Source organism: Callithrix jacchus, chromosome Y (genome assembly GCF_049354715.1).
Source record: "Callithrix jacchus isolate 240 chromosome Y, calJac240_pri, whole genome shotgun sequence".
In the NCBI taxonomy this organism is placed as follows: Eukaryota; Metazoa; Chordata; class Mammalia; order Primates; family Cebidae; genus Callithrix; species Callithrix jacchus.
In genome coordinates, this window is record NC_133525.1 from 5554672 (window position 1) to 5571842 (window position 17171).

The 17171-nt window shown below is 42.4% G+C and overlaps 1 protein-coding gene across 1 annotated transcript; it reads right to left on the reverse strand.

Moving 5' to 3' along the window:
- Positions 1–4914: 4914 nt before the first annotated feature.
- On the reverse strand, positions 4915–16669 carry LOC144581323 (ATP-dependent RNA helicase DDX3X-like). Its single transcript, XM_078364507.1, has 17 exons — positions 16576–16669; positions 14813–14873; positions 13779–13826; positions 11454–11568; positions 10018–10173; positions 9838–9937; positions 9065–9200; positions 8263–8348; positions 7935–8033; positions 7690–7850; positions 7138–7282; positions 6889–7033; positions 6472–6653; positions 6278–6395; positions 5839–5992; positions 5347–5480; positions 4915–5140 (listed from the first exon to the last, which is right to left on the reverse strand). Exons 1-17 carry the CDS (start codon positions 16609–16611, stop codon positions 5061–5063), a joined length of 1956 nt encoding a protein of 651 aa, XP_078220633.1. The 5' UTR covers positions 16612–16669; the 3' UTR covers positions 4915–5060.
- Positions 16670–17171: the final 502 nt, after the last annotated feature.

The following is a 17171-nucleotide window of genomic DNA, read 5'->3' on the forward strand; positions in this document are numbered from 1 at the left end:
AGTTGATGGTTTCAATCAAACCCCTCTTCTGGGGTGCTGGTTCTCTTCTTGGCTGGTGGAAAAAGAGTTTCCATCAGTCTCTCTTTCTTTCTGTGTGTGTGGGGGTCTCTATCCCTTTCTCTCTCTCTCTCTCTCTCTCTCTCTCTCTCTGTCTCTGTCTCTGTCTCTGTCTCTCTCCTCTCTGTCTCTTTATCTCTCTCTGCATTCCTTTCCTTTGTGTCCCCATCTCCCCCTTCCTCACTCTTCTCTCCTCTCCCTACTCTTCTAAGGTAAAATATCACCTTGCACCTGGTAACATGCTGTGTTAGCACTTTGGGAGACTAATGCAGAAGGATTCCTTGAGTCCAAGAGTTCAAGACCACCCTGGATAACATAGTGATACCTTGTCTCTATAGAACAAACAAATGAAAATATTAGCTGGGTGTGTTTGCACGAGCCTGTGATTTGAGCCAATCTGGAGGCTTAGGTAGGAGGAGTGTTGGAACCAGGAAGTCAAGACTGCAGTGAGCTATAATATTACTATTTCATTCTAGCCTGGGTGACAGGGCAAGACCCACCATCTCAAAAAAAAAAATTGTACTAAAGGGCTGGGCAGAGTGGCTCACCCCTGTAATCCCAGCACTTTCGGACCCCGAGGTGGGGCAGATTATGAGATCAGGAGTTCAAGACCAGCCTGACCAGCATGGTGAAACCCCATCTCTACTAAAAATACAAAAAATTAGCAGGCATAATGGTGTGAACCTATAATCCCACCTACCTGGCAGGCTGAGGCAGGAGAATCGCTTGAACCTCAGAGGTGGAGGTTGCAGTGAGCCAAAATTGAGCCACTGCACTCCAGCCTGGGTGACAGAGCAAGATTCCTTCTGAAAAAAAAAAAAAAGATACTTAATATATAAAAGTTTGAATGCTGAAAAGTCTCCCACAGCAAGCCAGTTTGAAAACTCTAAAATCCATCTGAACACAGTAAGAGCATTTTTGGTGGGGGGGAGGGGTTACTTTACTCAGATTTGAAAACTATGACAAGTGGCTATGGTGGATAGCTCTTGGAATTCACGTGGGGTGGTTGGCAAACTATTATGGAAAATGTTTAGAGAACCATTCTCTTCACCATGTTAATTATCCACAAGTGTGTTGACTTAGAACTCTGTATGAATAAAAGTCTGGATGCACAGAGGGTCTTGGTGGATGGGCTGCATTTTGTCTCTCAAAGCCTCAAGGCCAGCCCCAGCCCACCTGATTCACTGAATGATGTGAGTGCATTCGTTGGTCTGTCGCTGACTTGGGGTCTGCAGGACGGACTTCTGCAGGTAGTAACCCACGTCTCACATAACGTCCATGTACAGGGACCCAGGAGCACAAACACTCTTTTGTTCTTTGAGATGGCGTTTCGCTCTTGTTGCCCAGTCTAGAGTGCAACAGCATGATCTCGGCTCACTGCAACCTGAGCCTCCCGGGTACAAGTGATTCTCCTGCCTCAGCCTCCCAGTTAGGTGGAATTACAGGTGCCCGCCACCACGCCCGGCTAATTTTGCGTTTTTAGCAGAGACGGGGTTTCACCATGTTGGCCAGGCTGGTCTCGAACTCGTGACCTCAGGTGATCTGCCAGCCTCGGTCTCCCAAAGTGCTGGGATTACAGGCGTGAGCCACCGCACCAGACCTAATTTTTGTATTTTTAGTAGAGACTGGGTTTCACCATGTAAGCCAGTCTGGTCTCGTACCCCTGACCTCAGGTGATCCGCCCGCCTCCGCCTCCCAAAGTGCTCCGATGACAGGTATGCGCCATGCCCGACTTTTATTGGGTGTTCGCAGCCAGCCACGCTGAAAACCTCAAAGGCGGGTAGCATATTGCCTTCATAGCCGGTAGGTGGAGCAGTCAGACAAGCCTTAACTAAATCAAAGCTCCCTCTCCCCATCAGTAGCTTCACCTAGAAGATAACCCCAAGCCTGAGAATTTTGTCAGGTCTGCACACACACACACAGGTTCCCCCACTGTTAAGGGACACTAAGACATAGTCTTCCAAAACAGCCAGTCAAAAACTCTGTGAGGCAGGAAAAAAATTAAAGGATGATTACAGAGTAAATATTTACATTTCTGCAGGCAGCACTATGAAGCACTTTGGGATAATGAGGGCTTGGACACTGCGAATGAGCATCAACATCTGGAGTTACACTTGAGAAATTAAGATTCGTGTTAAAGAAAGAGGACATCACAAACAGCGCGTTTATGTTTGACTTAAATACATATACATATGTATATGATACACATACATAGATGCACACACATATACACACAACACACATGCATATACATGCATGTGCGCACACATACACATGCATATACATGTGTGCATGCATGCATACACATACATATATACATACACATATATACATACATATATACATACACATATATACATACATATACGTGCATATATACACTTACATGCATACATATGTGCGCACACATACACATACATACACACAGTCATATGCATACATATATACACATATACATACATACACATGCATATACACATATGCATACATATATACACACTTATCCATATATACACATGCATGTACATATATATATACTTGAGACAGAGTCTCCCCCTGTCCTCCAGGCTGGAGTGTTTTGGTGCAATCACGGCTCACTGCAACCTCCGCCCCCGAGGTTCTAGCGATTCTCCTGCCTCAGCCTCCCAAGTAGCTGGGATTATAGGTGCCTGCCACCGTGCCCAGCTAATTTTTGTATTTTTAGTAGAGGTGGGCTTTCACCATGTTGGCCAGGCTGGTCTCGAACCCCTGGCCTCAGGTGATCCACCTGCCTCGGCCCCAAAAAGTGCTGAGATTACCGGCGTGAGCTGCCACGCCAGGCCAGTATCTTTATACCCTTCTAGAGACAGAACGTGTTCCTTCTTCTATTGACACTAAATTATGCCAACACTTCTCCCTCACACGGGTGATTTGACCTTCCTGGCCTCACTGTTTCATCTGTAAATGGGACATAGTCATACCTAGCTGAGAGACAGTGGCTCTGTGTAAAATGTCCTAACACTCAGGAAACACCAGGAAAGGGTCGGTGACCAACCCACAAGGCCTATTTTTGATTTTGGTTTTTCCCAAACATCCCCCCTGGCCCCACTGAGACCTCATGGTGTATCGCGCTTGCTTACCCGATCTTATAATCGCTCTGATGGTCACGAAGGCTGACCACATGGGAATTCTTAAATCAAGGCACATGATTGTTACAAGAATAGATGCTAACATGGGCAGATTGTGATGTCAGGAGTTCCAGCCCAGCCCGGTCAACGTGGTGAAACACTGTCTCTATTAAAAATACAAAAATCAGCTGGGCATGGTGGTGGGTGCCTGTAATCCTAGCTACCGGGGAGGCTGTCAGAAGAATCACGTGAACACAGGAGGCAGAGGTTGTGGTGAGCTGAGATCAGGCCACTGCATTCCAGTCTGGGAGACACAGCAAGACTCCATCTCAAAAAAAAGAAAAATTGTTGTTAAATGTCAAGTTGATAAAACCATGGAATCTTCTTGGTATGTCTGTCTTTTGAGAAAGTTATGGTGCTGGTATGGAGGGACAGTTTGGGAATTTTTAAATTTTGAGACAGTCTTGCTCTGTCACCCAAGCTGGAGTGCCATGGCGCAATCTCTGCTCACTGCAACCTCCGTTATTGTGCTATTCATGGTTTCAACATTTTCCTAGTTTAGGTTTGGAAAAACGCAAGCGTCCAGGAATTTATCCTTTTTATTTTTATTTTTATTTATTTATTTTTTTTTTTTTGCGCGTTTTGAGGACATGATGATTACACTTGCGGTTCCAAAATAAATTTTTAAATTTTTCAGTATTTTTCATTGCATTTTAGGTTTTGGGGTACATTTGAAAAACATGCAAGATAGTTGCATAGGAACACACGTGGCAGTGTGATTTGCTGCCTTCCTCCCCTTCACCTATATCTGGCATTTTTTCCCATGCTCTCTCTCCCAAATTCCCCACCCCCATCACCGTCCCTCCCCTATTCCCAGAAACAGACCCCAGTGTGTAGTGCTGCCCTCCCTGTGACCAGGTGTTCTCATTGTTCAACACACGCCTATGAGTGAGAACATGCAGCATTTCATTTTCTATTCTTGTGTCAGTTTGCCAAGAATGATGGTCTCCAGGTTCCTCCATGTCCCAACAAAGGACACGAACTCATCATTTTTGACGGCTGCATAATAGTGCCACATTTGCCTAGCTTAGAATAAACTTCTCAAACTTTTTTAGAAGAGAAACTGCTGTGTTTATTTCAGTTAACTTTAAGAGCTCTTTCAAAAATATTAATGGGTATGGTGATACATTCCACCTCCTCACCACTGGAATGGCTTATTTAAAGAGGGTAAGTTTCTAAGCGCCCCTCCAGGATACACTGAGAAAATCAGAACTTACTATAGGTTGGCCACATAAAAAAAACAAACAAACTATGCTTTAATGCTTTAAGATGATCCCCCACCCCCCAAGACTGCAAGAGTCAAGCGGTCCGAATGCAGGCTACTGTCTGAAGATGTTTTGTTTTGTTTTCTCCCCGTTTATATTCACGGATGAATTGATGATTCCTGTTGAAGTTGTATCACACCTGTGTGCCACGGTTTGATTTTAGGCCGAGGTTAGTAAATTTATTTTGTCAAAACAGTGGGTATCGTGAGCATGACTGATCCAACAGGACATCAAAGTAGGAAGCTGTCTAAAGTTAAAGTCACAGTATGTTAACAAACAAAACGATCCTTAGCCACGAACTTATAAATGCAGTTTGGGGTGGGACTGAAGCAGGAGGGGAGAGTTAAATCCAAATCACAGCAATTAAGTCTTCAAACCAATTTCTGAATAGGGCTGCTGTTTTATTTCCTTTCATTCTTCTTCTTGTGACTTTGAGCTCCCTTGAATTTTCAGGACAATCACTGCTGGTAACGTCCTGCAAGTTCTTGAGGTGACACGACACAGTCTGGCTCAGTTACATGTGGTTTGCATATTAGCTTGTTTGTAAGGGTGACTTTGCTGTGAAGCAGATTCAGTTGCCCCACCAGTCAACCCGCTGGAAGTCATAATTTCCTCCATATCCATCACTATTGTAGAAGCCTCCATAGCCACCTATCAAGAAAAATGTTTAAAGAGAGAAACATTAAGTCACCTTTCTTTTTTTTTTCTCAAGTACTCTAACGTAAACCCAACAAAAGAAATCTAGTGTTAAGAGTTTGTGTCCCTCAGAAATTAAATTTCCCCAATGAATTATGGTATGAAAAACAGGACTCACAAGAAAAAGAAAAAGCCCTTCCTCAAGGAAAAATTAACATTACCTCTACCAAATCCTCTGCTGTTGCCGTAACCACCTCCACCACCGCGGCTGCTGCCTGCACGACTACTACTGAAGCCAGAACTGCTGGAGCCACTACTCTGTCGACAGTCTCTAGCACCAAATCCTCTGCTGAATCTATTATTGAAAGCAAAAATATAGCATGGCACTGTAAGTCCAAAGTTGGATTAAACAGCAAATTCCTGCTTCAAGTTCACAGTTCCCCATTTAAGTTTTCAGTTCAGTGCCATTATGTTCTCATGGGAACTGTACCATTAATGTCCCAGGTGTTCTAGCAGAGTTTCTAAAGTACTCAGTAGTGAAGAACTGACACCTAACGCCATGTCAACCTTTCTAATAATTACCCCTTGCCCAAACGTTTATGTATTATAGTTGAAAATAACTGTTTAACCCGTTACTCGGGGAAAAGCTAACTCTGAAAGCTTACTGCCCCCAATAGGTAATACCAAGAGGGAAGGCTCACAACAGTGCGTACCTTTTAGATCGTCCACGATTGCCACCCTTGTAGTGGTGTTCGTAAGCCATACTTTCCAACCAAGAAGGCACTTCTTGTTTAGCTTCTACAAGAAGATCCAACAAATCCTTTGCAATATTCACATTTTTTTCGTTAAAGAATGAGGTGGCAAGGCCTACATAGATCAAAAAAAGCACATGAAGTTTCCATAAAGCAGCATGCTGTTCTTACATTCCTATATCCCTATGTAAAATATTGTAAGTCCAAAACTAAAACGTGACATTGTGATTTGCAGTACAACCAAATCAAACGGACGGAAAAAAAAATTTAGTTGGCTGATTAATCTAAAATTTTTCCTCAGATATAAACGTTCTATTTTTAAGGTCCTTTGTCAAATCTTTGCTGGGTGCATCACAATAATAAAACCAAAATAAATAAAACTCCCTAACAAAATTATTACCCAGGTTTCCTACACGTCCTGTACGGCCAATACGATGCACATATTCTTCAATATCACTCGGCAGATCAAAATTGATAACGTGTCTCACATTTGAAATGTCTAGTCCTCGTGCTGCAACCTGAAAAATAACTTTTATTTTAAAAAAAAAAAAGCACTGTACAAACATGATTAATTAAAAAATAACGTTTACATACAGCTGTAGCCACAAGAATTGGGCTTCTCCCCGAGCGAAACTGGCGAAGGGCCTCCTCTCGATCTCTCTGTGATCGGTCTCCATGAATACTAGTACAAGCATGTCCTTCATGGTATAAGAAATCCTCCAGGGAATCTGCTCCCTTTTTGGTCTCTACAAACACCAAAGTCAGTGAATCCCTCCCTGAAAAATCAGAAGGCTTTGTTTACTCATAATGAATTAGCATCGCTGGTTAATCTAAATATTAACTGGGTTAATTCTAGTCCTTCTGCTAGAATAAATCTTGGAAGCAATTAATGTAAACATTGTTATAACTATGTTTAGAATGAGGAAAAGGCAAGGGAAGGAACAGAAGAGATGTAAAGAGATTCTCCTTACATGTAACTGACACTATTATTATTATTATTCATAATTTTACCTGTTGCTCCCAAGATATCAAGCAGAAACGACCGTTTATCTAAGTCTTCCACCCAAATTACTTTCTGTGTGATGTTCTCAGAGGTAGAGCCTACTCTGCCGACAGCTAAAAAGATATATTCATCCAAAAAGTCACGAGCAAGCATCTGAAAAAGTGAGAAAAATACTCAATTGCCTACTTTAGTACACAAATTATCTAAATATAATAAACACATATGCTCTAATCAAAAACGAAAACATCCAACAATACCTGTATTTCTTTAGGAAAAGTAGCACTAAACATCATGGTGTGACGAACGCCCTTTGGTGGCATGGTATCTTGTTCAACGATGCGACGTATCTGAGGTTCAAATCCCATATCCAACATCTTATCAGCTTCATCCAACACTAAGTACCTGTTATGAAAAACCCTCAGTTGATCCTGGATCATTAGATCTGACACACTAATTACTCGGTATGTTGCCTAACTAATTACACTAATGTACTCCCCTCCATAAGGGAATATTCCAGTGCCACAAACAGATACACACACGCATGCATGCACACATGCGCGCACGCACACACACAGAGACAAAATGGCTCAAGATTACAACCAAATTAGCCACATGTTGATTGTTAAAATAAAGCTTAGAGCCTCAATTAAAATTTCACTTACTCTTTAAACAAAAAGGTTAACTGCAATTTTCAAAACTATGTGGAAAATTAAATTATCGAAGCTCAGGCAGCCCTAGTAAAAATACTACAGAAGTAATCAACTTCTAATACAAAAAGAGGCGCATCCCATATGTAAAAACTGACGTACTTGCAGAAGTCTAACGCAATCTTTCCTCTTTCCATCATATACACTAGACGTCCTGGAGTGGCTACTAACAAGTGGCATCCACGTTCTAAGTCCCGAATCTGCTGACCAATATCAGCACCACCATAGACTACACAAGGACGAACTCTAGATCGGTATGAAAACTGTAAGCAAAGAACATGTCAGTGGCCATAAAAACATCGTTTGATCAAGGAGAAAAGCAACAATCACTAAAATGAGTATTTTACTTTTCTGGCTTCCTCATAGATCTGTACAGCCAATTCTCTCGTTGGGGCTAAAACCAAGGAAACTGGATATTGCTTGCGGCGCCCACACCTTCCGTTTCCCTAAAAAATGAAAATAATTTACACTTTCTGGCCAAAAACTGTAATTCTTTTTTAAAACTTACCAGTTTCCTTTTATAATGTGCAGACTACACCTACAGACTTATTTTCATTGGGTGAACGGGGTGAAAAAATAAAAATAAGGTGTAGCTGGCCTTGTTTAGAAAAGTCAACAGGCATTTGCAAAGCCTTTTTAAAACAAAAATGTCTCATTTTACAGCAATACCTTTACCTTCACGGCCTTCAAAGCTTCTCCTGGACCATCTGTATATATCTGACTCAGTATGGGCAAAAGAAATGCTGCCGTTTTCCCAGAACCTGAAGACAAAACACTGACTTATCATTTCTGAATATTAATCGTTGATAAAGTGTTCTCGATGCTCTCGAGAATTACAGGAAATTTTTTCTTACTCCATTTCCAATTTTCTAGGACGTACAGTAAATTTATACGGCAAACCTAAGGAGTAAAGCGACTTCTGTGCTCTACTTTCAAACAGTACATTTTAATTTGTACAAAACACAACCATTTTGTCTGAAAAGTGCAACATTTCTTTGTAGTGGCTCTATAGTGTTGGAAGGTAAAGCAGGAATCAGTAAACTTTCTGTAAAGAGCTAACAGTACATGGCTCTTGCAGGCCAGTCTCTACAAGAGAACACTTTTTATCTGTGCCAAATCTCTGGCTAACCTCTACAGCACAGACATAACAAATGGGTATTTATATTCGAATATGGCTGTTGAAAAATACACAAGTGCTAGGTTTCAGATCAGGCTGCAGTCTGCTAACTCCCGTGGAGTTAACCGAAAAAGATGCAGTTCTGTTTCTTAAAGAAGGTATTCAAGCTGACAATTTGCCATGCGCTTCCTCAAGATGCCCAGATACATCCCAAGGATCCAGAGGTACAGACAAAAAGGCACATCCCCAAGCTCTCTCAAATGCTAAACACAGGACTCAGACATCCCTTCAGAACATACTACTTTTAAAGTAAGCCCAATTAGATAGTCTTAACTTTTGCTTTTTATCAACTAAGCTTACCTGTCTGGGCACAAGCCATTAAGTCTCTTTTTCCCTTAATGATAGGAATGGCATGTTTTTGCACTGGAGTAGGACGAGTATAGCGAGTAAGCTCAATGTTCCCCAAGATAATTTCTCCCATGTCAATATCACTGAACTGTCAGGAAATGTAGCCGGGTTAATCAAATACAAGTAAATATAGAAGTAAACATGACAGATATAAAATGCTGTATCTTTTGCAATTTCTGTTTTACACTACCATATTAATGGAAGTAACCAAACTGTCTGTGATTTGGTTTACAGATGCTATGATTTCAGTTAAAGAATCGTGGCATTTTTTAACAAAATGGACTCCTGGGTTTAAAAAATTGAAACAGCATTTGGAGGCAGGCATGGTGGCTCGTGCCTGTCGTCCTTCTTCTTTTTCAGACAGAATCTCACTCTGTGGCCAGGCTGGAGTGCAGGGGCGCAATCTTGGCTCACCTTAACCTCCGATGCCTGGGTTGAAGGGACTCTCCTGCCTCAGCCTCCTGCATAGCTCAGATTACAGGTGCGTGGCACCATGCCCAGCTCACCTGAGTGTTTTTAGTAAACACGGGGTTTCACCACGTTGGCCACAATGGCCTCTATCTCCTGACCTCATGATCTGCCCGCCTCAGCCTCCCAAAGTCCTGGGATTACAGGCGTCAGCCATCGTGCCCGGCCAATTCCGAGACTATTCTTAATAGTGGCATTAATGTTTCATAATCCAATGGGTTTGCATTAAGAACTTTAAGAGTCAAACAAAAACTTACGTTTTCAATATGTGGTGGACAGTTACTGCCGGTTGCCTCTACTGGTATTTCATCGTATTTCTCAAAGTTAATCCCCGTGTTTCCTCCAGAAAACAGTTCCCTGAAATCAGACAATTATTACATGTATATAAATTGTTACGAAACTTATGGCTTAGTATAACATGTTGTTCAAAAACTTACCGCTCTAGGCGTTCACTTGGTGGAAGTGGTTTTGACCAATCATCTTCATCCGACTTGTCACACCAACGACTGTGTCCACTCCGTTCGTATCTACCAAAGCCAGTTCTGTCACGACTGCCAATACCATCATATTCACTCCGTCCACGATCATCAAATCTGAATGGCACGAGCAATCAAAAATACACGATTTAGCCGATATCGGATTATCACCCCTCTAGAAATGTCCTTGGGTATCAGCTGACTTACTGAACACAACCACCCTTAAACGATGTCAGCAACTCAGTGTTTACCTCGTGTGAAATAAGCCCCTCTAATTAACCAGCGCTTATGTGTAATCTGTGTCTTCGTTCTTAAGAAAATTATAAAAATTTTTATAAAATTACACAGCTTAGACATCTCATGCTAAGAATTAGGTTTAGATACTTACAACTAGTGCATACTTTACATCTTCATTTAAGACAGTACCATCTAAACATATTTACTGGTATCATCTAAATATATTTACTGGCAGGAAAGCAGGAATAACACATGAAATTTTTTAGATATAACATTTTTAGATATAAAAAAGTAGAAGACACGTGACAAGAGAACATTTTTCTTAGAGTTTTATTCCTGTTTCTGAAAAACAAGACAGGATCAAATTCAATTATTAGGGTTTGTTTGTTTGTTTGTTTGTTTGTTTTGAGATGGAGTCTTGCTCTGCCACCCAGGCTGGAGTGCAGTGGTGCCGTCTCAACTCAGAGCAGCCTTTGTCTCCTGGGTTCAAGTGACTCTCCTACCTCAGCCTTCTGAGTAGCTGGGACTACAGGCACATTCCACCATACCCATCCAATCATTCTATTTTTAGTAGAGATGGGGTTTCACCGTGTTGGTCAGGCTGGTCTCGAACTCCTGACCTTGTGATCCTGCCACCTCGCCCTCCCAAAGTGCTGTGATTACAGGCATAAGCCAACCCACCCGGTCCCGTCTCTACCAAGAAAAGAATAATTAGCCGGCCAGGTGGTGGGCGCCTGTAGTCCCAGGTACTTGGGAGACTGACGCAGGAGAATCACTTGAACCCAGAAGGTGGAGGCTGCAATGAGCCCAGATCGTGCCACTGCACTCCAGCCTGGGCAGCAGAGCAAGACTCTGTCTCAAGAAACACGCACGCACGCATGCACGCACACACACGAAGCATTTAAAGCTGTCGCAGACTGTATCATTTAAGTTGAAACAGACTTCATTGTGTCAAATAGTATATTCGTCTAAATTAATAAACTACTTTTAGTAAAGAACTCTCAGTGCCAACAGAGCAATGATAAACCATCACTCTGCTTTAAATCCATGAGTAGTCTCTTAAAGATATGCTCAAGGACCAGTGTAAGTATGAAGAATGAGAACTTGCCAAATTAAGATTCCTAAACTGCTACTGTATAAACACACAAGCTGGGATTTACCTTCCACGATCACTGAAATAACCAGACCTTCCTCTTGATTCTCGAGACCCAAAACTGCTATATGCATCCTTATCTCTGCTGCAACTCCAACCTGAACTGTCTTTATCAGAGAATCCTTCAATAAAAAAAGCAAAAATTGAAAGCTGATGAGACGTTTACACGATTTCCATCTTCCCAAATACGAAGTCCTTCACATGTAGTCTTCCTTTATCTTATCCTGCTGGGAACAAAGGTCAACAGGTGCTTCACATGTAGTCTTCCTTTATCTTATCCTTGTGGGAACAAAGGTCAACCAACAGGTCCCATAAGCAGAATTTTTACAAGCGTTAATGTGTTCTTCTACCAGAGATGATTAAATGAGGCAAAGTAATCTCATGACCTGAGAACAACGTAGCCTGCATGTAACACAGCTATGATACTATCACCACAATAGTAATTGTTTTCATTCACCCCCTAAGTATAAATGTTATGTGTCCAACACGTAAACCTACTCCAATGCAATTATTTACGATGTCTTTTTTTAAGCTATGACTGATTAGGAGGGATTCCAACTCCCTCACTTTTAAGCTCAACTTGTAGCTAGTGCAAGCGATGCTTCTGTTAGTTTCCTAGCTATGATCCTGACATCTTTGACAAATCCTGAATAACGTAACGCAAAAGGTGTTAAACCTAAACATTTAACGTAAGCTATGTATAATACACATTTTGGAAAGGCCCAGCTAAAGACTACCTCAGGGACTGTGGATTACCTTGAACTAAGAGAAGAGATCTACATAATCAGATAAAAATATGTCAGGCCTATTAAGACAGAGAATTTCTAATTACTCTTTGAAAATTTCAGGCAGGGGACAGTAAAGATACAGCAAATTAGGTTTTCCCATTGACACTGCTCTAACTTTGAACATCACAACCCATTTCTTAAGTCACTATGGCATCCTACCACCTAAAAACAACGTTTCTCGAACTATTCACATAAAGTTATTTTAACACAATCTCGCATTCAGAGATGGTCAAGACTTTCTATTTTACTGTTAACAACTAAAACTAAGTTGTTACAAACATCACTGTGTGCTACGCTCATACACACACTACTGGCCTACCAAGAGTCCAAACATAATTGTGTCATCTTAATACCCTCAGTGAGAATAAACCTATACTTGAGTTTTAAAAACCCTCATTATTACCTACTTTCATTGTCTACAAACTGACAAAGGAATGACAAGAGCAAACTTGCTGGAGGGCTTCCCTAATCCAAACTTTTAATTAAATGTTTAAAGTTACAAGTTTATAAAGTTGTCACTTTTCATTCTCCCCTGCTTTTAAAAATCCAGTATTAGACAAATGACCCATAGTACTTCCCACATTAAGGAAGTTAGATGGTTAACGTCTCTTCCATCCCCGCAAATACTAAAATATTGCCAACTCTTCTTAAGGCACTTAAGACACCTCGGGTGCAATTCCAGCCAGATACAACACTTAGCATGCTTGTGATAAAAGAAACTCTGCAGTTACTCTGAAAAAAGAAAACAATCCTTAGCAAAGTGGTCTTCTGATAAACACATACAGACTTAAAAACAGGGTACAGACTAAACAGAGAAAAACAAAGTCAACTGCAAGTACTCTACCCACTCCACACCCCTTTATCATTAGCTTCTTTCCTTTTGGTTTTAAATATTTTTCCTGACATTTCCTTCTCCTAGAAATTTTTTGATGTGCGTGAGGCACTCAAAACATCACCCCAATTAAACTTTTCTAATGAACTCTTCTACCTTACAAATTTGATAGGAAACAACCCTAGGTGTTTTAATGCATTTCATACAACACCTTTCCAATGAAGTTGTCTGGGTTGAAACATATCCCCAGCTCATTGAATGTGGCCCAAAGTGATAATTTTACAACTGTTAACTAGTCCAGAAAAACAAAACACCATTTCACTGTGGCAACTTTTCAAGACAGCAGCAAGCAGAAACTTTACCACCAGACAGTTTCTTTGACATAAGGCATTCGCAAAAATATGCCACTTTCAAATTCAAACCACACCATAAATGTTACCAACAGATACAGTACCATAGTTAACCTACTTGGTAGGTTAACGACACAAACCCAAATTCTTTGGGCTCAGTCTGCCACAGGACACAATAAGTATCCATCATTCAACATTCGAGGAACTTTTCCGAGGACAGAAAGTGCTAGTTCCTAAAGACAGTCCAAAAGAGGCACAGGAGGGGACAAAAAGTGTTCACAGACTTCCTCAAGTCACTCTTTTTCCCTAGGCTTTGATGAGCTGCTAAAGGTTACATCTACAAACTTGCCTTAAATACATACCTTTAGACGCTTCTCTGTTCCGTAAGTGAGGAGGTATATAGCGTCCTTCTAAAAGAGAAAATGTAAAATTAGAAGCCTATGACATCACCACGACGCTGCCTATTCAGAAAACGTCTATGAAAAGATAGGTCCTGGAAAACAAACTTCTAAAACCTGTATTTCATACAGGAAACTACTTTGCAAGATGAAGGGGAAAAAATGCTTACTCGAAAATACGCTGAGAACCAAATGTATTTCAGTAGCTAGTAGTGGTTATTTAATAACCATGTTTTAAAAGGCTCTATTTCAGATAACTGCTACATGAAATCAACACTGATCATTAAACGCGGCCATTACTCCAACGTAACAGTGTCGTAGAGAGAGAGGAAAAAAAGGTTCTATGTGCTATACTAAATCATCTACCCAGGAAGAGGCTTTTTTAAAATGTCCAAAGATTAAAGTGGAGATACCATAAAAACACATGAAAAGTTGGAGAGTGAAAATTTTCTGGAAATTTCTGAATCCCAGGTCAAGGGATCCTCCTGCCTCAACCTCCGAAGGCAGCTGGGAGTGCAGAGACGAGCCACCACGCCGGGCTAATTTTTTTGTATTTTTAGTAGAGCCGGCGTTTCACCGTCCTTGGCCAGGCTGGTCTCGATCTCCTGACCTCAGGCTCTACCCGCCTCGTCCTTCCCAAGTGCTGTGATTACTGGCCTGAGCCACCGAGCCCAGCCCAAGGCTCCGTTTTTAAAAAAGAGTTTTCGGGCCGGGGGAGCGATGGGCTCACCCTCTAATCCCAGTCGTCTGGGAGGCCGACGTGGGCAGGTCAGGAGATCTGAGATCCAGGCCATCCTGGCTAACGTGGGGAAACCCCGTCTCTCTCCTCATAATATTAGCCAGGCGTGGCGCGCCCGTAATCCATGCTACTCGGGATGATGAGGCAGCACAATCGCTTGAACCAGGGAGGCGGAGGCTGCAGGGAGCCGAGATGGCATCTCTGCACTCTAGCCTCGGCTACAGAGCGAGGCTGGGCCAAAAACAAAGGTTTTACTTACTGCTTGCTGTACTTGCTCCTCCACTCTGTTTCTCAGAGGAGTTCAGGTCCAGATCCGCAAGCTAGAAAAGAGGTATCAATAGCTCACATGCTGACACACAAGAACAGATAAGATCACAAGCGACAAATAAGAAGACCTGGATTCCAATCTTATCCTGTACCATACACTTGGCTGCTGGGACTGCCTGGCATTACCCGACAAGATTTTAAAGATGCTTAAGTCTATCAACCATGACAAATGCAAATGGCACCACCTGAATACCGGCAGTTTCATACCAACAAAGTTCAAATTCATTCACTCCAAACAAATTTTCTTGAACAATTTACCATGGTAAAAGCTTTCCAAACAAAAAAAAAAAAAAAAAAAAAAAAAATCTACCATCCATTTCTCAGTAACTTAAACAAACATTCAATTTAGCTACAGTCGTTAATAGTAAAATGTTCCCAAAGACAGTGGTTTTCTTGATATCCTAAACCTAAAAATAAATGGACACCGGAACATTTGAAGATTCCTTACGGTCGACTGGCGCCAAAGACTGTGCAACTATTTTTAAGGCAGATAAATTCCTAGACATCAAAAGTTAAAATAATAAACCAACTTCACTATGTTTTGAGTACTGTGCAGCTTTACACAGCTGTCATTTCATGTTTGACGCTCTATGAAGGTGGCAGTATTCATTTCTCCCATTTTAAACATCAACTTCAGAGGTCTTTGGTGACAAAGTTAAAAAGCGACACATCTTTTCTTTAATGCTTCTAAAATGACATACCCATTCTTAACTCCTGCCTCCTTATACGGCTAGATTTTAAAACTATAGGGGGAAAAGGTGATTTCGCTTTATGGGCTTGCAGCATAATGCTTTACCAAGAAGTACTCAGTAGCGGCGGGCGGTGGGGGGGCGTGGCGGTGGGGGGGGCGTGGCGGTGGGGGGGGCGGACAATCACCTACGTCAAAATAGGTTGCAAGAAACAAGTGCAACGCCCAGAGCAACTTTGTCACCTCTCTGAACAAACCTTCTACGCCATAACACGCTTACATATGTATTGAAAGTTCAAGATACTATCAAATTAAATGCATCATCGATTAAGATACTGTATTTTAAAACTTCGCCATCTGAATCTGGTTACTACTTAATTCTAGCGAAGTAGACAGTACGCTTTATCAAGAGTTAAGTGTTGCCAGTTACATAGAAAACATTGTAAACTCGTACCGCCGAATTCTCTATTCCTTAGTTCTCTGTTTCTACGGTCTATTTAACATATTAAGAATCAGTAAGTTGCAGGCCTTAATACGACGCAGTGAAAAACTATCTCAAAAGGCAGACCGTTAAATCCCTCAAACCGCACCTAAGCTTTATCCTTTATTCATTCTCTCCCCCAGGCGTGGGAGGCAAAAATGCAGGCATAAGGGTCCGAAGCACTGCAGTGCAAACTGCAGTAGGTTCCTGACACGGTATAGGAGCCTGATCTCACACGTACACCACATATCCTGCCCCGTCGTCGGGCAGACTTCAAAGGTAAAGGATCTGCCCTTAATGGAAACAGAGTTAGACCTATATCAACATTCCTTCTGCGGTAAAAAGAGAGTAAACCACAAATAACCTGTCCCGCGAATCAACCGGTTAATCTCCTACGGGCCTAGTTCCCGTATCGCCTAACGCAAAGGCACAATACTACACAAAAGGCGCACAGTTTTCGGCTAGCCGGCTATCCAGTGGCTCTCCGAGTTAAGAAAGGGGTGTAGCGCAATCCTGGATCCCTAACCTTCAAGGTGTCTTCCCGCTGGCCTCTGCTTTCCATTCTTTCTAAGGCAGGTCAAGAGAAGCAGGTGGCGGCCATTCGCCCTCCCCTCGCCGCTGTCGGTTTCAGGTTCTTCTACGTCACAAAACTGCCACACCGGAAACGCGGACCCGGCACGCTCAGCATCCGGTCAGCGGTTGCTCCATCCGTAAGGGAAGCGGGCAAAACAAGATACAGGACGCTTGTTTCCCTGGGCTTCATAGTCACTCGCCTTCAAGAATTCCATAGGCCCGGCCCCTGCAAGGACCACAGCGCTACTCAACTCATACAACCGCATCCAAGACTGTGGCCACTCGCCGGAGCCAACACCATACTCTTTGTCCTCGCTACACACAGTGACTGGGTGGCCTGCATGCACTTTCTGCCTAAACGAGACTTCCGTGCATATGTCACGGGCGCCTCGTGAAGGTCTAACCGCTAGACTGGAAAAAAAAAGTCCCTTTTTTGCGAACCGCCGCCTTCCCCGCCCCTGTTGACTAACCGGTCAGTGGTCGCACATGCGCGTCTCCGCGGGACCGCTCATGCACGCCCAGAAGCCGCCATTGCGGGCGGCCCACTAC

Excerpts from the sequence above, each read along its gene's own strand:
- LOC144581323 (XM_078364507.1), bottom strand. The coding sequence starts at position 16,611 with ATGGAAAGCAGAGGCCAGCGGGAAGACACCTTGAAG. Across the intron at positions 13,827-14,812 it reads AGGAGCAAGTACAGCAAGCA|AAGGACGCTATATACCTCCT; the intron begins GTAAGTAAAACC and ends TTTCTCTTTTAG. Across the intron at positions 7,034-7,137 it reads CTTTTCCTAAAGAAATACAG|ATGCTTGCTCGTGACTTTTT; the intron begins GTATTGTTGGAT and ends TCACTTTTTCAG.